The following is a 21,967-nucleotide window of genomic DNA, read 5'->3' as shown; positions in this document are numbered from 1 at the left end:
AGGAGAGGGCCATCTCCCGTGTCACGCCTCAGACTCCAGTCCCCCATCTTCCTTCTGTTTCTTCTCCCTTTCTCGGTGCTTTTTGTTTGCTCGGCTTTGAACGTGGCCACCCACCCCCTTCCCCTTTTCCTTGAGGCGAGCGCCGTCACGTCCGCACCCGGACGCAGGTACCCACGAAGAGACGTGCGACTTTTCATCTTTCGCTTCCCGCCCCTCCCGCACCACCAGCACTACCCTGCTCGCTGGCCCACTCTTCCTTCGCCGAATCGACGCCATCTTGTCGCCATGGCGTCCCTTGGCGCAGAGCACAAGCTGGAGTGCAAGAGCATGGTGCTTACGCTCCACACCCTCTTCGACATTCCACGTGACCTCGTCTCGCTCCACTCACGCCGCGAAAGTGTCGAGCTCGTGCTGAAGCCGACGGCGAAGTACTACTTGGAGAACAAGCGCTTCTGCAGGCTGGACCTGCCGGAACAGCATGTCGCTTTCTCACCGTCCTCCATCATCTTCAAGCACGACCGCTTTGTTCTGGACTTCGAGTCCGCGCCGCCGCAATGCGGCCTCTCCTTCGCGCGATCGTCCACACCGCACGCCGCTGCGTCCTTCGCGAACAGCATGCCGAGCAACTTCGTGGACTCGCTTGCGGTGAACACCGCACTCGCCGCGCCGGGGGTGGCGAGCAGCACTGGTAAGATGCCTCTACACTTTGAGAGCGACGCGCGCGCTGGTGGCGCCGTTCCTCCCAAGCCTCACCTCGCGTTCGATGAGAATGTCGACGAGGACCAGGATGTCAACCCCAGGAGCCCCAGTAGCCTCAAACCAAGGACCTCAACGACCACCTTGTCCAGTGCCATGCCGCCCAACCAGATCGTCCTGCGCTACCCCACACGCTCAGATCTTAAAGTCATCGTCGAGGTGATGGTAGGCGCACGACAGCGCCGTCACGACTCCTCTGCCGTGCGCTGGATCACGCCATCGTGGGCGGACCGATCCATCCCAGGCACCATCAGCACCTTCGCCGCCGCGGATGGGGAAGTGATGCGCCACAAGCTTGTCAACCGCTTCGTTGGGCTGACGGTGGGGCACCTCTCCTGCACGATGGAGCTGCCGCACGTAGCCGACGATCTGCGCGAGGTGACGGCGTGTGCCCCAACGGCGATCGCAGACGCGGCGGAGCGCCTGTGCACTGACTATGAGCGCCTGCGCCGCCTTCACACAGCGGGCACGGAAGAGCAGCTGAATGCTGTCCGTGGCGAACGCCCAGTGCGACTTCGCGACTTTGTGAAGCAGCTCTCGACAGGTGCGAGCGAATCCTCCATCTACCGCGGCCTGCTGCTAGAGGTGTGCCCTAGCTTCTTTGTGCGCCGCATCCGTCGAATTTGCGCCATGTACCCGCCCATCCCGCAGAGCAGCTCCTGGGTGCGTACGGATGCCGAAACGCTCGCCGCCGAGTACACTGGACGCGAGATGTCGCTCATCCGCAACCTCTGCGCCGAACTTGGCCCCGACTTGAGCGCCATCTCGCCGCGCAACCGCTTCCTATCCTATACCAACGTGCAGCCCCTTGGCGACGAGCTTTGGAAGTGGATCAAGGACAACTACACCCACCAGGAGAACGACATCCTCGACTACGAACCGGACATGTTTATGGAGTCGCTCGCGCTGCACTACGGCACGCCGGAGCCTGCGCCGATCCAGTACGGCTTTTCGCCCATCTCATATGAGCTGGACAGGCGCGCGTACTTCTGCGACTCGCTGCGCTTCCCAGTAAATCGAGAACACCACCGCTATCGCGACGAGGCGATGGCGGCGCGTCAGATGCGTGTGCTGCTGCAGCTGACGCCTTGCGAACGTCCGCTACGCCCCATCCGGCCAACATCGCGCAGCGCCGGCGAGATCGACATTCTCCTAGAGAAGTACAAGCCAGAGTTCGTGCAGCTCGTGCCGTCCATTGCAGACGCCATGGAGTGCGTGACACAGCAGAACGAACGTCTGCTACGAGAGCTGCTGCGCGAGTCGCAACCGGCTGGCGGCGCAGTCGCGGCGAACGCTGGCACGCGTGAGCGGATGCGATCGCTCCCACATGAGGTGTGCCCGCATGGGTTTCATCTCTTTCAGTCAGAGCGGCCTAGTGGGTCGTACGTGGCGCTGCTGACGCGCTTCGCAGAGTACACGTACATCTCCGTCAGTACCCTTCTAGCATCCGTAATCTACCTAGACCGGCTGTGTCTCCGGCATCCACGACTTCTACTGACGACGCGCAACATCGAAAAGCTGCTAGTCGCCGCCGTGCGTGTCGCCAGCAAGGTTGTCGACCTCCGCAGCGTCAACAACAAGAATTTCGCGTCTGTCTTTAGTGTGCCGGTGCAGAACATGAACGAGCTGGAGTCGGAGTTTCTCAAGCTCATGAGCTTTGACTTCTTTCTTTCACCGAAGGAGTTCAACAACTACGCTCACCTGGTGCAGCTGCCGGCGGCATACTTGCAGATGCCGTCGAGCGTGCGCCTGTCGAACGCGGTGAGCGCGAATGGCAATGTAGAAAGCAGCGCGCCACCGCCGTCGGCCTCATACGAGCCCGCGGATCACGTAGCGGGTGTAGGCCACAATGAGAAGGACGCGGCAGTGAGACCGGAGACCAACACCAACGCCAACAACACTAACAAAATGTTGCTGAACACGCCGGCCGCCGCCACACCTGCTCCCCCTCGGGCACCGTCCCCGCAATCACAGCAGCAAGGACGCAGCAGCCGCGGCAGTAGCGGCGCCTACAGCGTCGACACCTCAGTAGCCGCGCAGCGAGCACTACTATCCAGAAAGTCATCATCCACAGCGGACGGCTCGACTGCGACTGGAGCTGAGACTGGTGGGAAGTACACCAATGGCAGCGGCGGCTCTGCCGGGCACCGCTATATTCACAGCGGAGTGAGAGGTGGTAGTGGTGGTGGTGGCGGTCGAGGATCCGTGTCAGGCAACGGATACGGGAGTAGCAGCAGTGCCGGAAGTGCTGGCGGCGGTGTCAGCGGGGGCACGAGTGGCAGCAAAGCACCGTCGGCGGAGTTTGCAGGCGGGACGCGGGTGCTGAGCATTCCCTAAAAAACACTCCGAAAAGGGCCCCGTGCCGCCCCCACCCCTCCCCGACTCACGCGGCTGTGGAATCGCCGCTCGAACAGGAAAAAGCGCAGAGTCGATGTTGGGTGCTGATGCACTGCTGGAGGGAGATGCACCGATCCACCGATGCGTTGAGCAGCCGCTCACTGGGCAGGCCCAGTAAGGTGCGACAAGCAGAAAAAGGACGGGCATATGCGGAGACGATGCAAAACACAACCGAAAGTCTCCCTCCCTCTCCCTTTGGCAGAACAAAGAAGAAAGAGGGGACCTTCGCCAAGGTAGAGCGGGCGGATGGCGCTGTGGGTGTGGTTCTCGAGTGAGGGGCTAGAGGGTGGGCACAAAAGGGCGGAGCGGGAGAGTCCGTGAGCTGTGGCCAGAGAGAGAGGCCTCAGCTGATGCAGGACGCGATATGAATCCAAGGTGGCGTCCGCTGCCTTCGTTCTTTCTTTCGCCTTTTTTTAGCTTGCAGGAGGGGGTATCTGCTGTCTATGCATGTGGCTGTGCCTGTTGCGATGCTCTTTTCTTCTCTCGATCTCGGTATCTTTGACTCGTCACTACCCCTTCCCCCCTCTCTCCCTCCCTCACGGCTCTGTCGTGGTCACCGACTTTCCTGTCCCATTGCCGCGCGTGCTTGCGTCTGTGTGTCTCACTTCTCTCACATGTGCACTTTTCTCCCTCCCTCTTTACCTTTTTTGGTTTTCAACTCGTTTTGCTGTGGTGTATTTCTTCTTTCACTCGTGTGACCGCGCACGCGTGTACGCGCGCCTGAGTGCCTGCCCTGTCTGTGGGCTTGTATATTTACATATCTTCGTACGCGCATATGTGTAGAGAAGGGTGTTCGGTGTCCTTACGTTTCTCTCCCCTCCTTTTTCTTTCCTTTCGTCCTCTCGTTTCGCTACTTGGTTGTGTTGGCGTCACCATTACCGCCCCCTTCCCCCCCCCCTCCCCCTTGCGCGTCCGTCTTCTCATTCTCTCCCCGTTGTCTCTCCGTGGCTGTGTAATGGGCCGTCTGCTGTCACCGACTTGGATTGCAAGGATATGGGTGTGTGTATATGTCTGTGTGGAAGGGGGAGAGGGGGAAGAGGGAGGGGAGGGGGTGATTGATGGTTTCGCCTGTAGTCTGTCTGCGATGTCCGCTACCGCCAAAGCAGCTCATTTTTCTCCTCAAGGCCTTTGTTGTTGGTTTTCTGTTTTTTAATTTTATGTTGTTCACTGATGCTGCGTTACCGAAACCTTCAGGCCTGCGCCTGCTGGCCAACTCGCACAGCCACAGCAACAGTCTACCTTTTCGTGCTTTGCTGTGCGGTGCTCGATTTCTCTTTCTTCACTGTAGTTTAGTTTTTTCGTCATTGTTTCCTTCGCTCTTTCCTTCCTCGGGGTGTTTTCGGGAATAGCTGCTACCACTGCTCCCTCTCCACGTCTCTTGCCCGCCCTCTCCATCCCTCCCGCCGCATCACTGGTCGAGAGTTGTTGCGCCGTTGATGCTGTTGTCATTGTCTGCTCCGGTTTGCTTTTCTTTCTCTTCTCCCTCCATACACATCTCTCCTCCTCCCCCCCCCCCATCTGTGCGTGCGTTGATGTGTGTGGTTGCCGTAACTCTTCACCTTCGCCCCACTTCGACCTGCTGGGACCCCCTTTTACCCTCTATCCCCTCCAAATTCCAATGTCTCTACCACCGTTCGAATGCGTGCGTCTTGGTGGGGGAAAGAGGAGAGGGGGTTGGAGAGAAGGTGGTGTGGGGATGGGAGAAAACGGGGGGGAGCAGCAGCTCGTTTGTGTGTGTGTCTCCACATACACGCAGAAACCTCTCTTCTCTTCCGTCGCTGCCCCACCTCCGTTGCCTCCCCACTCACCCCCACCCTCCCTCCTCCTCCTCTCCCGTGACGCGACACTACAAAACACGCACAGACTACCTGTACAGTACATGTCCCTCTCTTTTCTGTTTCTCTTCTATGTGTGTGTGTGTGTATTTCTTATGTATGTTCGTTGGTCTGTTGGTCAGTGCGTAAACCCCACCGTTTCCCTTTCTCCCTCCCTCCCCCACCCCCATCCCCATTCACTCGTCCCCAGCACACCTTTTCTCCCCTTAGCCTCTATTTTCTCTCGCTTCCTCTCGCAGCGCTTGCAAGCGCTCCCCCCTCCCACCCTCCCCATCTCGCGTTTGGCTTGTGTGCGTGTGTGTGTGTGCGTGTTCCATCCCTTCGTCGCCTTCCTTCTGCGCGTTTCGCCTCTGCGCCCCACTCCTCCTTCACTGGCCACATTCGTTATTTTTCGTTTTGCTTCTCCCTCTCCACCACCACCACCACCCCTCTCTCCCTGCATGGTTGCTTGTTCGGCGTACCTCTCCTCCACTCCTCTCGCCCCCCCCGCCGATGACAGGGTGGGGTGGGGGACACACCTCACACACACACGCATCAGTGCGTCGTATCGATATCTTCGGACCCTCTCAGTGTGGGGCCGCCAAGCAGCCCCATCCAGCCCCTACCCCTGTCGATGCACAATCACCACTGGTGGGTGGCAGGGCCAGGTGCCTGCGACGTAGGGGGGAGGCCAGTGCGGTGTACCGCCACGGGTGCCGGCGGTCAGGTCCTGGATGACGCGTCATCGGAGGTAGCTGCGACCGTGAATACGCTTGCACTATCCACATGATGGGCAGCGTGTCGACGTGACTCGGACGCATCTCTGTCGGCCCTCGCTGCCCGCTGGTGGGTGAGCCTGAGCCATCCCAAGCGGTGCGCCAGCTGGCGACCTGCTCAGCGTGTGCGGAGTGGCGGGTAGAGTTCGAGGCAGGGGCCGTGCTCCGATGGCTGAGGCGGCGCATCGCTGGGGCACGTGTGTCGACGGCTGCTTGGCACCACGCGACGGGTGGCGTGTGGCAGGGCGTGTGGGCAGAGTGGCGTTGGGCCCCGCGTTGTGTGTGCGGCAGCGAGAAGCGGACACACACCGAAGACGGCTTTTTACACTTTCTCTATGTGTATTCATATGCGTGTGGGCGTGTTTTATCCTCCCGTCCCCCCAACCCCAATCCCTGTCCTCCCGACCGTCGAAGGAGGGAGGCGCGCTCTCTACCCACAAAAGATCAACAAACCGGAACTGTCCCTGTTGTCCTCTCCATGCGTCATCGATTCTCGGCGACGCCGTGACGCTGCACATTGTGTGTGTGTGTGTGCCGGTGTGTGTGTGTGTGTTTTCATCTCACCTGCCCTTTTCCCTGCTGCCTTATCTCATTGTGTCCACATGTGTACGGTCCTGTGTGGCGTCTGTGTGTCTGTATAGGTATGCAGCTTGTCTGTGTGCGCCCCGCGCTGATCTTTCCTCGATGTTTCTGTCTCCCTCTCCCTCTGTGTGCGTGTGTGTGTGTGCGTGTGTGTGTTCGACGGCGTCTTTGTCTCTCTTGTGTTGCGTGTTTCTTGTTTTCCCCTGCATGCATCTCTTCGTCTATACGGACGAACCTGGTTGAAGCGAAGACAGCGAAAGGCACCAACACCACCGCCACAGGTGAGCGCGCCGTCGGAAGTAAAGGCTACGCCACGGCGCTGCTGTCATGTCATACAGAGATGGGCGAGTGTGAAAAGAGGGGCGCTCCGCTCTGCGTGGGCCTTCACCCCTCAACCTTGCCGCTCTCACTCTCTGGGTCGGCCTTTCGCTTCCTCAGCTCCCGATGCGGCTTTTTGCTGCTCGCTGGGGCGCCGTGTAGTCGCCACAGCGCGCATGCCGCCCTCCCCCCTCTCCCTAGGCGATCCCAATGCGCGCGTAGCCTACGGCTCAGAGTCAGAGAAAGTGGATGAGGGTTGTTGATGCAATGGCGCTACTGCCCATCGTTACCCTCCACCCACCCACCCCCGAACGGCCCTGCGATACATCTTCAGTCGCTACCCTGAGCTCTTGGTTTTGTCCTTCTCTTCCTCTCCACCGAGTTTGTCGCTCGCGGTGCCCTCATCATCCACACACGCACCAAACCACGTGCAGCTCCTTGCACCCTTCTCGTCCTAGTGGCAGAACTTCTACCTACGCATTGCCCGCCATACTCATCCACATTTCGCCTGTCTCTCCCTCCTGCCATCCCCGATACAGCCGCCGACAGTTCTCTCCGTACTTTTCAAACTCCTCCCGTTTGCCTATCTCCCTTTCACAGCACTTTTTCTGACACTGACGCACACGCACACGCACACACGCGTGCGCGCGTGTCAAGAGTACAAGTGCAAGCGAAGGTCTGCGTGAGGACGTGTGGACGCGAGAGACGAAGAGGCGGGAGAGGGACACAACTGTTCGGCCAACGAGGTGTCCTCTCTTCCCTTTTCTTTTTTTTCCGTCTCCTCACCATTTGGTTTGCGACAACACTTGGCGGAGCGGGGGAGGAAGAGGAAGAACGCCGCTGTCGCCACCTTCCCTCACGTTCACCCGGCTCATCTCTTGCCGCGCTCGGTGCGCTGTGCGACGCCTATTTACAACTGCTGCTGCTTTCCTCCCTGCCCCTTTTTCCCCCTACGGTCATTCTACTGGCGGGTTGTTGTGGTGGCTTCCCCCTTCCTCCCCCTCCCGTTGACTGTGTCTTTGTCCCAGACGACGGGTGTGGGCCCTTTTCTTGTGGCCCGCGCGCGTGTGTCTGTGTTCCATGCATCGTGGCTCAGTATCCATCCATACATCCCTCCCCACACACTTTGCTGCCTCTGGTGCCGTCTCCCCTCACTCGCCACCCTCGTATTGGTCCTTTCTTTTGCGTTTTCGCTCACACGTTTCTTCGTGCGTGCTTCCGCCCTTCGCCTCTGCTCATCTGCAGCGCGTGCTGCTCCTGCTTGTCTTCTCCCTCTTTCTCGATCTTTTGACGGCTTGAACTGTTATAACGGCGGCGTTGTCGAACCCCCCACCACCACCACCACCACTGTCACCACACATTCCCAGTACGCACAGACGGAGACACAGGCAAGTTGATGTACGCACGTGTGTTCCCGTTCTCTGGGCTGCTTCTTTCACTTGTTTAGCCCACGGCTGCCTCTCTCTCCTGTGTGTGTAGGTCTTTTCCTTTTTCTCCCCCCCTCCCCTTCGTTCATCCATCTTTCCGTTATCCATCCGATGTTCTACTCAGGCTGGGAGCTGCTCGCGCCAGCGTTCATGAACGTTGGCGCTCTTTCCACAGAGCTGCGCCACAGCAACGCCACCGGGGACGCCGCCGCAGCATACCTTACTCAGGACCTCTTGCCAGGCAGCAACGATGCCAATGGATCCGCGTCAGCAACGCCGCCGCGGCAGCACCAGCAGTCGAGCACCGAAGCAGCGGCACACTTGTCTGCGTCTCCCGGCGACGGCGACGATGTAGCACGACACACACCGTCAAGCCCCTCGGCAGCCAATAAAGAACGTCTCTGCGCGCTGCCACACCGGGTACACAGGCGTCGCTCCCACAGCGACGCGGCAAAGGAGCTGGGATGCGTGCTGCACCTCGCCGCGAGGCCCGCCCTCTCCTTCAAAGAGATGGAGCAGCAGTTGCATCGCCGCACGACCGGGTCTTCCGATTGCTTCCATGTAAAGAGCAACGCGCCCGCCATATCACAGGCGGCGGTGGTGTTTATGGAGTGCGTCGTCACCTGGCCATCGGTGCAGCAGGCGGCCGACGCCGCTGGTGCCGGTGCTGCAGAGCGAAATACGAATCGTGATAACTCTGCCGTGTCGCCGACGACTAGCGCCACCAGCAAGCCGACGCTACCGGCGCTGGTGCTGGGGGTCTGCCAGCGATCCCTGGAGTGGTACAGCTTGCCCGGGGAAGCGGAAAACAGCGTTGGCTTCTATGTGGCACAGCGCCTGATCGTCAAGAATGGCTACGAGGATGGGGACGCCGTGAAGCTGCCGGACGACGGGCGCAGCGGGGTTGGTGGCAGTCGCGTGAACTTCGGTGATCACATCGGCTGCCTTATCGACCTTGTCCGCCACCAGCTCGCCTTCACGGTGAACAAAGACATCGTCTCCACCCTCCCACTCGAGCCTTCACTGGCGGACGGCAGCTATTACTTCGCCATTGGTCTCGCTCGACGCCCACAGCAAGCCACTGACGTAGTGGTGCGGTTCTACAGCGGCGCGCAGTGCCTAAGTCAAGACGTGCCTCTCCGAAGGGGTGAGTTGCCCCTGCCGCATCAGCAGCAGAGACAGCTGCCTGTGTTCCCGCTGGCCAAGTACGTGCGTGAGTTGGCACTCCAGTCGGTGGGACGCTGCACCACTTTCATGTCAGGGCAGGAGGGCGAGTCGCACATTCGACAGAGTGCAGCCGCACCGTCGAGGGAGCAGCATCCAGACGGTGACTCGACGGTGGCAGCAGCCCACCGATACACGAAGGGAAAGCGGCCTGATGTGCACACTGCCAATGCATCCTGCGGCAGGCAAACACCCCTGGCCCCAGAGACGCTCCGCGACACGCGCGTCACGGCCGTCCTGCGCGACTACCTCTCCGTTCGTGGCATGAAGGGCGCGCTGCAGACGCTGGATGCCGAGCTGCATGAGCTTGCTCCTGCACAGAGTCAGCTGTACGCCACTTCAGCGGGTGCCGCAGGTGGAGGTCCTGCTGGCCCGTCGTCCTCGCCACCCTCTGCGCCTGTCTCTGCACGTGCGCACCCTTCACATGTTCTGTGGCGCCCTCCAACGCCAGGCGAGGCGCAGGAGGCGTGGCAGGGCTACGCGGCGGACATGAGTCGCCTTCGCATGACACTACTGCAAGGAGTACCCTGTAATGCCGACGGCGCACCGACTCCGCCCCTTCCCGCGCTCCTCGGCCAGCTGATGCTGTGGCGGCCGTCACTCACCTACGCCTTTGCCTCCGTATTCGACAGTCACGTGGCGGCCGCGTCAGCGGCCGGCGGTGTTGGGGCGAGGGGCAAACACCCCAGAAGCAGTGCTGGCTCGCCGATGCCGCTCTCGCCGTACGACTGGGTGAGGCGGGTCATTCACCCCTCACTGTTCACATTGAACATGCTGGGGCTTCGCCAAGACATTCGCTACCTCGTGCAGTCGTATCAGGCGGTGGAGGTGCTGTGGGGCATCCTGCAGACGTATCTGCGCGCGGCGCGTGCGGCGTGTCAAGAGATACACGCCGACCCCCACAGTCATCACCCGCAGCTGCCGCAGCGGCTTTCCTTTGCAAACAGCAAGGAGGAGGCGTTGCAGGCGGAGCGTGGCACGAACGGCAGCAACAGCAAGCCCGCCACAACGAAGAGCACTGTTTCTCGTCAGGGGATGACAGGCAAGAGCTCGTCCCGCCATTCTCACACTTTCTCTAACGCGTCTTTTGCGCCCACGCCCGAGGCGGAGCGGCAGGCGCAAGCCGCCTTTACGTCTTACTTCACCCAACTCGTATGGAACCCGGCACGCGTACTTCCCTCTCCCATGACGCACGTTCGCCGTGCCCCACCGCTCTCTGGTGGTGCAGGTGCAGATGCACACGCAAGCTCACGTGAAGCGCTCGCGCCGGCGTCCCTCGATGCGCTGGCGGCGCTGGCCGGCCGTGCAGACGCCGGCATCGTCCCTCACTCCGAGAGGAGGCCCTCCGCTTCGTACGGCGGTCGCATCCACCGCCGTGCGGGTGCAGATGCGGATACGGATGCAGATGCTGAGGACTTCCGCGCCTGTGCAGCCGCGTGTGCTGCTTCTGTGCGACTAGACGCGTCAACTGCAGCGGGCGGCAACGGCAACGCGTCGCAGGAACGGCGCCGACAACCGTCGTCGCAACAGCCACAGCCGCAGCATCGGCCGCTCTACATTGCGCATGTGGAAGAGGCAATTTTGGTCCTCTACCGCGCAGCTGTCGTACCGGCCCCAGCGCCGTCGCGCTCCTCGCAGGTGTGCCTCCTACAGACGCTGTCAAGTCTTCACACGCATACCGTTAGCACGCTGCGGCAGATAGAGCGGTTTGTGCGGCATGGCGGGGGCGGCATCGGCTTCGCGGATCGCACTGCCCTGGACTCGATCGATCTGCTGGGCACGCTCCTGCGCACCGTGCAGCATCGCTACCGGCAGCAAGTGTGGCGGCGTCTCGTGCACGCGGTGGAAGACGTCAACCAGCAGCTGGAAGGACAGCTGTGGAGTTGGGGAGCCGTGACGCAGCAGCCGCAGAAGATGCAACCTTCGCCAGCCATGCCATCGTCGTCTCAGGCGCCGCCGGTGGTGATTGCGGGGCCGAGACGGTGGCACGCGTGCCTGGACGGCTGGCTTGAGGACGAAGACGATGCCGAAGACGGTGAAGGCGTCAACCGCGATGCGGCTGTCCCAGAGGACGACGAGGCCACACGGCGGCGGTCGCAGGCGAGGTCGCTCATGGCCGGTTTTTCGTCCGTCAGAGCAGGCGAGACGGCGACCCACGAGGCACTGGTAGTCGGGAGGGAGAGTGAAGGCGACCAGCCGTCACCGGCGGAGGCCACGCGGCAGATGCCGGCCTTCCCCAGCTACGAGGACCTGACAACATTCATGCCGTCCCTCCGCTCACTCTGGCGACGCGTGGAGGCGCGAGCAGCGCTAGAGCCCTCCTTGCACCTCGTCACGGAACTCTTTGTCCAGGAGTTGCGGCGGTCGTTGGACTTGGCTCCAGCACTGGGGTGGCGCGAGAGGACATCCACAGCGCCGTGTGCTACTCCTAACCCTAGACCGGCCTCCTCAGCCGCTGTCTCCACAGAGGCCGTCACCTCACCACTGGTGGCCGTGAAGTCAGAACCGAAAGTGGTGACAGTGAAGCGCCCCTTAAGTGTAGCGTCTGACCGGAGCAGCGTGAGCTCCAACACCATCAGCGCTCTGCCTCCACGCACGGCGCGGCCGTCTGGCACGGGCGTCGCGGAGGATGACGAGGCAGCGGAGGCAGCGGCGCCGGAGGGTGATGAGGCGGAGGCGGTGGCTCGCTGGTTCGCGGAGGAGCTTTACCTCAGTTCTATGTACATGAAGCGTGTTTTCAAGCACATGTCTGGATCCTGAGGATACCGCACGGCATCGGCACACGCGCACGCAGTGTACGGAGGGAAACGTGTGTCTTGGTGCAGCTATACATACTGCCAGCGATGCACCGAGTTGCCCCTGTTGCTGTGGTGCAGTCTGTGGAGAGCGAAGGGCAAAGGAAGGCGAGGGAGATGCATCCGCAGCTATGTGCAAGGAGGGTGGATAGGGCCAGCCAACGCAGCAGAGACGAGGGTACAGTACGTTTGGTGGGATGAGGTGTGGCACCAGGGGGCGAGGCATCAAGGAGTTGAGATGTGGCAGGCTGTCCTGGGGGGCGTTCACAGTACGGTGTGCATGTCTGACTTTTGCCCAGGTACGTGTACTCGCGTGTTGGCATACTGCCTGCATCCTCTCGCTCCCCGCCGCTCCTCTGTTCTCTCTCCTCTCAGGGACCGGCGAATGGTTGCTGCGGCTGTGGCTCGCATACTCTCGCTCACTCACGTCTTTACTGCACCTCTTCTCGTTGTGCTTGCGCGGTTTCGCGTGCGCGTGTGCGGAGTGGCGTCGACTGTGATGAGGGTAACGCGACATTGCTGAGGGGGAAAGGGAGCAAGTGGAGGGCAAAAGGGTGGAGCAATGTCATGCCAGCCGACATTCAAAAACACATACACACACGCACAGGCGTGCTCTTACCGCGCGCGCATTGCTTCGAGGATGGGCGTTCGTGTACACATATCTCGTCTTTCCTTTTTCTTTTATCTTTTCTTCCTTCGGGGCGTCGCACGCGAGACTGATGTTGCATCGAAGAGCCGGCAGCGATGGTGGTCAAGGGCGGGGGGTGTGTAGGGAGCGGAGGCGAAGGTGTGGTGCTTCTCCTCCTCTTCCACTTGAACATTACGCAACAGAAAACAATGGAAAAAAAGAACGCGAACAACGTGTGGACGCGCGGCCTATGCAGCCCACTCCCGCGACTCCGGCGCCGCTTTTAACCCACCTACTGTACTTGCCACACACACACAGTCTCTCTCTCTATCTCGCCTCCATCTGAGCAAGAGTGTGCTTTACCCCAAAGTGTATGTGTGTGTGGGGGGGAGGCTGGCAGCCTTGTGTGGTACTTCGCAGAGAACAGGGCAAAGGAGAAGGAGGGCAGATAGGGATACTCGTGTGCGCGGGATTCTACGAGGAAGGGGGGATGGCTACGGCGGTGACTGTCCTGAGACTCCTTCACCCCCACCCTTTCCTTTGCCGCGGTTCTCTCCGTCCTCAGCGGCTGCCCGCCAACGCTGACGTGGCATGTGTTTGTGTTACCTCAGCCGTCGCCTCAACCCCTTCCCTCTCTCCTCTCCCGCCCCTCCCTTGCCCCAATCACGTTGGCGAGAGGCCTCATGTGACGGCTGCCAACTGTTGTGACCTCGCCCCTCCTTTTGTCGTATTTGCGTTGTGTGGCCGAAGCGTGATCTATCTGCGCGCACGCACGTCACCGCCACCCACCCACCTTGTCGTGTCGTATCCACCCACCCAAACGCACGCAAAGCCGTAGTGAAAGATACAGACAGCGTCGGCGCCTTCCCTCGCCCCCCCCACCCGCCTTCACTGATGTCCGACTCTCATCAGCTTTACGCGGTGACCGGCCGCGCACTTCCGCTGCCGCCCAAGCGCACACCACCTCGCTACAGCACTATCACCCGCTCTGAGGAGCAAGAGTGCCGCATAAGTGTCGGTGCGAACTCTCCCGGTCGCACCGAGACGCCGCGTGATGGCGAGATAAGGCCGGCTCCTGTAGTGCTGCGGCACGAATCACAACTCGGATTCCGCGATGAGGCTGCTCATCCTCCGTCAGAGGACTCGAAGCACTTGATTCCACCCACCTTGCAGAAGTCCAAGGTGCCATCGAATCGGCAAGGCGGACCGTCAACGCCTCGGCAGCAGTCGCAGAAGTCGACGGAGCTGGAACTCGACGACCTCAGCAGTTGCTTCTCGTCACACTGCAACAGCGCACCAGATACCAGCGCGAAGATGCACCCGGCAAGCGAGTTCTTGGCTCAGCTCGGCTACGCGACCCCTCCCAACTTGAATACGACCGCCGCCGTACCAGAGGATGGTAGCTCCATCGACAGCCGTCCGTCTCTGAACCGCACCAAATTTGAGGCGGCGGTGTCGGCGGCAGAGGATCAGGACCGCAATGCCGTTCCCAGGCAGTCCATCGAGACGTCCAGGACTCACCGCAACCAGGTGCCTGCCAACCCTCACAGCACCCCGGCCGCAGCTGCGCCGGCGAGCAGTGCCCGCTCTACAGCAACACAGTCCACTTTATCGCGCTACAACCATTCCAAGGGATCCGGCGCGTACAGCGGCGATCAGCAGCAGCCAAGGCCACAAGGCGCACCTGCAACAGAAGCTGCGGCGCACCCCGCAGCCCCGGCAGTGAGCGGCGCGGGCAGCAGCAGGCGAAGAGGTGCGTCATTGCATGAGCGCTCACCGAGCGAGGCAAGCTCCTACCGTCGCGACAAGCATAGCGCCAGCAGCGCACCCATGTGCTCTGTTGAGCAGTACAGCCGCTCCCCGGTCACATATAACAGAGCAGCCCTCCTGTCATCCCCAGTGCCGATTGATCCTCATCTTACCCACGAGTACTCTCAGCAGAAGATGGAGGAGCGCCGAGCGTCGAAGTCGCGTGTGGTGGCCGGCAGCCAGTCAACGGCTGTGGTGGCTGTTTCGTCAAACGCGTGGAACAGCATCCGCACTTCCCGCGACGACGAAGACCCGCTGGAGATGTGCGTCCCTATCGCGGAGCGGGTGAACTTTATGCCTACATTGACACGGCACCGCGACAGCTCGGCGTCCGTGTCTATGGGGACGCTGGAGGGCACGGAGCTGCTGCCGGGGATGCCCCAGCTGCAGGGGCATCGCGATGATGACAACGCCGATCGCCCCTACCGCACCATTATCCGCTTCATCGAGTATCAGCCCAAGGAGGAGCGGCCCGCATTGGAAGAGATGCTGGCCAGCTACTCCGGTCACGAGGGCGCGCTGTGTTCCGCCTTCGGTGAAGCGTACGGCAACGACTTTGAGATGGTGAAACTCGTTTGCAGCCGCACACCGGCGGTTCCGCTCTTGGCAGATCGTCCTTCTGTCGATAACCGCGCCACCGCCTCATAAGCAGAGCTACGTTGTGGCCGTATCTCACAAACCCCGCGAGTATCCAGCCCGCAGCACGTTCCGCTGCGGCTGGACAGGGCGCAGCGGCAGGCGAGGGTGGCGTTGCAGCCAGGTAACCCTGCAGAGCTCCCTCACAACTGCGGCGGACGGCACATGTGAGGGACTCGTATCAACACACTAACGGCGACGGTGGCGGAGTTCCGCAGGAGTGGCGGGAAATTGATGAGGATGAGTACAAAGCATCCTCATCGAAGCCCATGAACACGCCGTGCGATGTCGGAGAGGATGGGGCCGCATGATGACCGCGTTGAAGACGCCGGTGCCCGAGGTGCCTCAACGCCATCTCAGCAGAGGTACGGAAAGGCTACACACAATGAAGGGGGAGGGAGTGTGCGTACACTTCCTTACCCTTTCTCGTGCTCCCGATACTCAGCTTGCCACCCACCTCCCACCTCCCTTTCCGGTTGTTGCTCCGGCGATGCACGTCTGGCTGTGTGCGTCCGCGACGCCCCCCCCCCCCTGCCCCCCTTTCCCCCTTCCCTCCCCCTCCCTCCACCCTTTTGCGACCATTGTTTTCCATCTATTTATCTATATTTGCTTTTCTGTATCTCCCTCGCTCTCGCTCTTTATTGATGCTTTCTGCTTTGCCTCTTTCGCTTTCTATTTCCCCTCCCCCCTCCCCATGAGCCAGCGACGGTTGCGAGAGAGGAGAGAGGTGGAGCAGAGGGGGGAGGGGGTTGGGCGCGAGCGTGCACCATGGGGAGAGAAAAGGGCGATTTCTTGGCTTCTTCGGCTGTGGATGCCTCCCTCCCCCCCCCACCTGTGTCCCTCCCCCGGTGACAGGGCCAGGTGCCTGCGACGTAGGGGGGAGGCCAGTGCGGTGTACCGCCACGGGTGCCGGCGGTCAGGTCCTGGATGACGCGTCATCGGAGGTAGCTGCGACCGTGAATACGCTTGCACTATCCACATGATGGGCAGCGTGTCGACGTGACTCGGACGCATCTCTGTCGGCCCTCGCTGCCCGCTGGTGGGTGAGCCTGAGCCATCCCAAGCGGTGCGCCAGCTGGCGACCTGCTCAGCGTGTGCGGAGTGGCGGGTAGAGTTCGAGGCAGGGGCCGTGCTCCGATGGCTGAGGCGCCGCATCGCTGGGGCGCGTGTGTCGACGGCTGCTTGGCACCACGCGACGGGTGGCGTGTGGCAGGGCGTGTGGGCAGAGTGGCGTTGGGCCCCGCGTTGTGTGTGCAGCAGCAAAAAGCGGACACACGCCGAAGACGGGAAATCCACTTTTTCGTCCTTGGCGCGCACATCAAATCCCCCACCCACCTTTCCGCTCAGCCTCCTCTTTCTTGATCTGTGTCTTCCCTTAACAGCTGCCGTTGCACAGCGTGCTTCGTGCAGCGAACAACTTTCCAGTATCTTATGCACACCACTCCATGTATCGCCCCTCTCCCTTCCTTACCGAAAGGGGGCAGAAGCTGTGTAGATGAGCGCATGCTCAGAGCTCGAAAGCGCTGGTGAGCGTTTCAGTTCTCGGTAGTATAGTGGTTAGTATACCCGCCTGTCACGCGGGTGACCCGGGTTCAATTCCCGGCCGGGAAGGTTTTTTCTACCAAACACCGCCAGCCACGCCCAAACGCACCGGAGCACGAGCCGCGCGGCCCCCCAATGGAGTAGCACGCACGCGTGTGCTGCTGGCCTCCGTCCCTCACCCTTCTCCCCTCCCGCCCTCCCTCTCAACTGTCATACAGCACCTTGTGAGTAATATTCATACACGCACAGAGAGGTCTCTGCAGAGATACGGGTCACCTGCCCCGTCCTCGCCTCCTCGTCACCGCACACGCCCCTGTGTTGTACCGGAGCGGCAGCAGATGCATCTCCCTCTCTCTGTTTTCTTGCTTACCCCAACACGCATACATTCACTCACGCACACCGACGGATCCCTGGCTGTCGCGGTGGCGTGCTTCCGTGTATCGTATCGCCACGCTTGTCTACTTCTCCCTTCTGTTCCCTTGCTTCCACTCTTGGTATTCAATGCCGCGAGGCCAGGAAACGCGGCTTCGGTGCCTCGATGCGGTACTGTGGGCCGCGAGTGCCTCAGTGGTGGTCCTGCTATGCGCACTACTCTGCGGCTGCGGCCTTGCAGGTGCTGCGGCCGAACAAGAGCCGCTGGTGCTACATACAAGCCTCGTAGACCTGCTCAACGCGGAGAACGCGCTGTGGAAGGTGTCGCTCGGCACTCCCAACGCTGCGAACCCGCCAGCCGTGTGGACGGCAATGCACGAGGTGCGCGTGGAGACGCAGCCCTCCGAGTCGGCCGCTTCGCTTCTCTTCACGCTGCCGCCGCCGACCAGCTCGCAGCACCGCGTCGAGGACGCGAAGGAAGAAAAATACGAAGACGGTGCGGCGACGAGGAAGCAAAGCGCGGTGTCCGGCGACGATGCCTTTACACAGACGCAACGCCGAAAGCCCTTTGGCCACCTCGCCCGGTCCCTTCACGGAGTCTCTTGTGAGGAATACCGAACGGGCGGGCGAGGGCAGCAGGGTACCGTGCAAGGCCGGTGCTTCTTCCTGCTGGACGACGGCGAGGACTTCTTTGTGCGCTACGAAGTAAAAAGCCCCGGCAACGGGGGGGAGCCAAAGAGTGACAGCGAGGAGGCAGCTGCCGCCAAGACCACCACAGCAGTGCGCCGCCGCCGCCAAGGCCGTGCTCCGGCGAAGGCTGTCGCTTCACCAAAGGCAACGGCGAGCAACAGCGCAGAGGCGTCGGGGGCGGAACCGCGGGTCGTGCGCAGCGCCTCCGCGAGTGGCGTGTGGACAGAGCACATCCTTCTAGGCGATAGCGCTGCCGCGGGTACCAAGGAGCCGAGCGCCGGCGCGGCAGAGGAACACGTCCGTGTCGGAGACGTGACCATTGATGAGTACATCGGCGAGATGGCAGATGCGCGCCGCTCCAAGCAGATGGTGCTGAAGCTCGCCATAGTGGTGCCCCGAAAGACCGGTGCCTCGGCGGATGGAAGCCAAGACGACGTAATGCATGTGCAGCTGGAATGCACCACCGACGCTTTTTACGAGGACATGGTGAAGCGTAGCATGGGTGCGGTGAAGGCGGCTCGCACGAGCTTCTTTCATCGCTGGGTGTGGCCGGGACTGTTCGCCACTGCCATCTACGCGATGTTGGCGGCGACGGCTCGGCTGGTTGCCTGGCGCAAAGTGTCGCAGGGGAGTGCGGCCTCGACTACGGCGGGCGCGGCGAAGAAGCGGCAGTGATGGGCAGCTGCACAGGCACGGGGAACACATGTACTGTGTGAAGGATGATGTTGATGATTGAGAATGAGGACGCGCGCAGGCACGCAGGCAGGCAGATGGAGCGGGTGGTGCGTGAAGGAGTCGGGGATGGGTAGGGGTGAGTGAAGCGAGCTGGGGGAAAGGGGGAGGGGCTGAAAGACCAAGCAAGTGCAAGGTACCGGGTGTACGTGTAGGTCTAGGATCAGGGCTGACGTTTGCAGTGCTCGTCAGCCCGCGTCCTCCGTTGAAGCGTGCCTCCTCGTCGTTACGGGCGGAGGGGGGTCTCTTCTGGGCTGCGCACACAGACACGGACACGGACACGCGCGGCTCAGTCAAGGATGGCACTTCTGCGCCCATGCACGGCGTCCTCGTACGGGTGCTCTCCATCGCTGGCCTCACACCCTCTCCCATACCCCGCTATCCGCCTTGTTTGCTGCGTACGGCCCAAGACGCAGGCGCGGGTGCTGCTTGAAACGCTTGTGTGTGTGTAGGTGGGTGGGTATGGGACGGTAGCTGAAGAGAAAAGATTGTAACGTCTTCGCCCCCCCCCCCTGTCTTTTGGTTCCCGCGCGCCGTGGCGGCCGACGACCTACCGCACCCGTGAAAGCACATACCGGCTCCCTGGCGAACTCCCTCACAGGAAGAAAGAGGAACGAGAAGGCACATCGTGAAGGAGCAGGCGGTGGTACAAAGTCATCCACTGAGCCAACTTGCATCGAGAGCCGCGGTTCCTCCCGATGAGTGGCACCGGCCAATCTCCGGCGGCTCTCATAAAGGCTGTTGCTGTGGGCGAAGATGAGCGGATGAGGTGAACGGCCACGGTTTTCCGTCGCGCTGTCGACGCCAATATCATCGGCGCGCATGAGCCACAGTACACCTCCCGTGTCACGCGCGCCCGCTGTCGTCTCTCTTCTTCTGTGCCATTTTCACCTTCCCCCACCTCCTCTACACTCGTCAGCAACAAAGGGAACTTTTCTCGCTCAGCTAGCAACGTGTCCGCCGCGCCTCTGCGACACCAGCAGCCACATCCGCCACCATGACCGTGCCCATCGACCAGCTCACGAACGCGCAGATTAAGGAGGAGCTGCGCACGTTGTACGCCGTCACCGACTTCGCCGACTGCATCGAGCACGGCGATCTCCAGAAGAAACTGCAGGCAATTCGCGACTCGACCCCCATCACTCACGGCCTCCGCTATGGCACGCTGCTGGAGATCGGTAACAAGAACCCGACTGGCGTCGTCACCCTCGCTCACGGTCTCGGCGACTCCGCGTACGGCTGGGAGAGCGTCGGCCACGAACTCTTGCGCCGCCTGCCGCACCTTCTCTTCCTGCTGCCTACCGCCCCGTCACGGAGCGTGACGATCAACGGCGGCATGTCGATGCCCGCTTGGTATGACATCATGGACATGTGCAACAACGGCCTGCTTAGCGGCCGGCAGGATGCCACCTCCGTCCGACAGTCCTGCGACTACGTGCGTAGCATCGCCCACGTGGCGACGAAGAAGTATGGCATCTCGCCCCAGCGTGTTGTCTACAGCGGCTTCTCCCAGGGCGCGGCCATCTCACTCTGCACTGGGCTGACGGCGCACATTGCCCCGGCTGGCATTGCGTGCATGTCCGGCTACCTAGCTGCGTGCACGGATGTGCTGCCGCGCATTGTGCAGAAGGCCGTTCCTATCACCATGTTCCACGGCCGTCAAGACCCCGTTGTGCCCTTTTCCGCCGCGAAGGAGACGCAGAAGATTTTGGAGAAGGACGGCGGTGTCGCCCCGATCAGCTTCCTTGAGTACGACATGGATCACTCCACCCTCCCGCAGGAGATCAATGACCTCACCTCGTTTTTATCTTGCGTTCTGCCAGAGAAGTTCTAAGTTGAAGAAACACGCATAGGGGAGCGCAGCAGGTGTGTGCGTGTGCGTATGCATGTGTGTGTGTGTGTGTGCACATATATCACTGCGTCTCCTCGTGAGTTGTCCGAGTCTGTGATTGTTATCGTTTCCGGAGCCATGTAGCACCCGCCAACGCCGTCCTCCGTGGGGACGGCGAGGGAGACGGATCGCCCCTACGCAGTTTGGTGGTGGTTAGATTAGGGAATAGCAGCACAAGAAAATGTTATTGAACCAATGAAGAAGGATGTGCTGGAGTCGCAGACGCCTATCCCTCCCACTCCCTGCCCATCTCCCCACCATCGCACGCGTGCGGGACTATGCGAGGGGTTACTCGTGTACATGCGAACTCTCCCCCTCCCCCTCTCTCCCTGCCTTATCCTCAAGTTACTCTGTGCGCAGGGGCACCGCAAGTCTCAGCAAGAAGCGAAAGGAAAACGGGCGCACAGCAGAGCAGCACTCGTGGCGTGCGTGCGGCCGTATGCTCACTGAGCCCTTTGCGCTTCGCGTTACCTCACGGAAGATAGAAAAAGGCGTGCCGAGTTGCGCGAATCCTCATGTTGTGCGATGCGACTCACGCCACTCCGATGCTCAGCAGCGGTCTTCCACTTCACCTCACTGCTCCTTCAAGGCAGCGGCGGTGGCTACCGTTTTTTCGAAGATATGTACCCTAAGCACGACCCCGCCCCGCGGTATAGGTACTACGAGGACCAGATGCAGAGTCCCACGGTACGGTCGCTGGAGCCCAAGAAGCAAGTGACGGAGACGGAGAAACTGCATCATCTGCACGACTGGAAGAAGGACAAGGAGGGGCTCACCCCACCACCGGAGTTCGGCTGGCCAGAGGAGTGGGGCCCGGAGCCGGGGGAGGAGGGGCACAGTGAATGGTACCGGAAGAACCGCATGTACATGTCGTATGAGGAAAAGTCCCGCTACGACCTGCGCGTCGGTGTGCCGGTGGAGAAGAACTCGATGCGGCACCAGGAGATGCCGTACCAGAAGCGCATGAAGGCTGCCTACGTGAATTTGGAAGAGAAGAACCCGCAGTACTTCGACCCCCGCCAGCGCAAGTACTGGGCCGAGTACTCGTATGAGGATCAGCGCGACACGATGGCCAAAGCACGTGATGACTACATCAAGGAGTGGCTCGACGAGCCAGGGGTAACCAAGGAGAACGTGGCCAAGAAAATCGGCGACTACAACGGGACGGCGAAGAACCAAAACGTGAAGTCGGTGCAGCGGCGGCCAGAGTGGGAGCTGGCGCCGCGGCCCGAGTACGATGACGATTGAAAGAGGCTTGGCGGGAAGCGGAAAGAGCACAAGGATGTGCAATCATGCACCCCTTCCCACCCACCCCGTCTCTCGTCTTTCGTGCTCCGTGTCTGAGCGTCACGTGATTGGGGCTGCCGCTGCTGCTTATGGCAAGGGCAGGAAGCGGGGACCCATGAACGGGCAGCGACGACTACTGGTACTGCTCTCACTGTTGTCTTCCTTTGTTATGCTTGGGGGGAGATCGCACTGCGTCACTTGGTGTTGGCACCGCACGCTGGCTGTATTGGAAAGATACGTACACACAAGAAGCGCGCGTACTCCCTTTCTCTCTGTGTCCCTCGCGCGTGC

The 21,967-nt window shown here is 61.2% G+C and overlaps 6 protein-coding genes across 6 annotated transcripts; all 6 read left to right on the top strand.

Moving 5' to 3' along the window:
- Positions 1 to 285: 285 nt before the first annotated feature.
- LMXM_24_1880 (putative cyclin 11) lies at positions 286 to 3,093 on the top strand (the record flags this gene model as incomplete). Its single annotated transcript, XM_003875956.1, has 1 exon — positions 286 to 3,093. The coding sequence occupies one exon, from the start codon at positions 286 to 288 to the stop codon at positions 3,091 to 3,093; it is 2,808 nt and encodes a 935-aa protein (XP_003876005.1).
- Positions 3,094 to 8,181: 5,088 nt separating this feature from the next.
- On the top strand, positions 8,182 to 12,054 carry LMXM_24_1870 (conserved hypothetical protein; the record flags this gene model as incomplete). Its single annotated transcript, XM_003875955.1, has 1 exon — positions 8,182 to 12,054. One exon carries the CDS (start codon positions 8,182 to 8,184, stop codon positions 12,052 to 12,054), a length of 3,873 nt encoding a protein of 1,290 aa, XP_003876004.1.
- Positions 12,055 to 13,611: 1,557 nt separating this feature from the next.
- LMXM_24_1860 (conserved hypothetical protein) lies at positions 13,612 to 15,174 on the top strand (the record flags this gene model as incomplete). Its single annotated transcript, XM_003875954.1, has 1 exon — positions 13,612 to 15,174. The coding sequence occupies one exon, from the start codon at positions 13,612 to 13,614 to the stop codon at positions 15,172 to 15,174; it is 1,563 nt and encodes a 520-aa protein (XP_003876003.1).
- Positions 15,175 to 17,205: 2,031 nt separating this feature from the next.
- Positions 17,206 to 18,441, top strand: LMXM_24_1850 (hypothetical predicted multi-pass transmembrane protein; the record flags this gene model as incomplete). The annotated part of the gene is made up of 1 exon (XM_003875953.1): positions 17,206 to 18,441. One exon carries the CDS (start codon positions 17,206 to 17,208, stop codon positions 18,439 to 18,441), a length of 1,236 nt encoding a protein of 411 aa, XP_003876002.1.
- A 1,054-nt stretch (positions 18,442 to 19,495) lies between these two features.
- LMXM_24_1840 (putative lysophospholipase) lies at positions 19,496 to 20,332 on the top strand (the record flags this gene model as incomplete). Its single annotated transcript, XM_003875952.1, has 1 exon — positions 19,496 to 20,332. The coding sequence occupies one exon, from the start codon at positions 19,496 to 19,498 to the stop codon at positions 20,330 to 20,332; it is 837 nt and encodes a 278-aa protein (XP_003876001.1).
- Positions 20,333 to 20,914: 582 nt separating this feature from the next.
- LMXM_24_1830 (conserved hypothetical protein) lies at positions 20,915 to 21,637 on the top strand (the record flags this gene model as incomplete). Its single annotated transcript, XM_003875951.1, has 1 exon — positions 20,915 to 21,637. One exon carries the CDS (start codon positions 20,915 to 20,917, stop codon positions 21,635 to 21,637), a length of 723 nt encoding a protein of 240 aa, XP_003876000.1.
- Between the last annotated feature and the right edge of the window lie 330 nt (positions 21,638 to 21,967).

Source organism: Leishmania mexicana, chromosome 24 (assembly GCF_000234665.1).
Source record: "Leishmania mexicana MHOM/GT/2001/U1103 complete genome, chromosome 24".
NCBI lineage: Eukaryota > Euglenozoa > Kinetoplastea > Trypanosomatida > Trypanosomatidae > Leishmania > Leishmania mexicana.
Note: the sequence above shows the minus strand (reverse complement) of the source record. Positions and strands in the feature narration are given on the sequence as shown.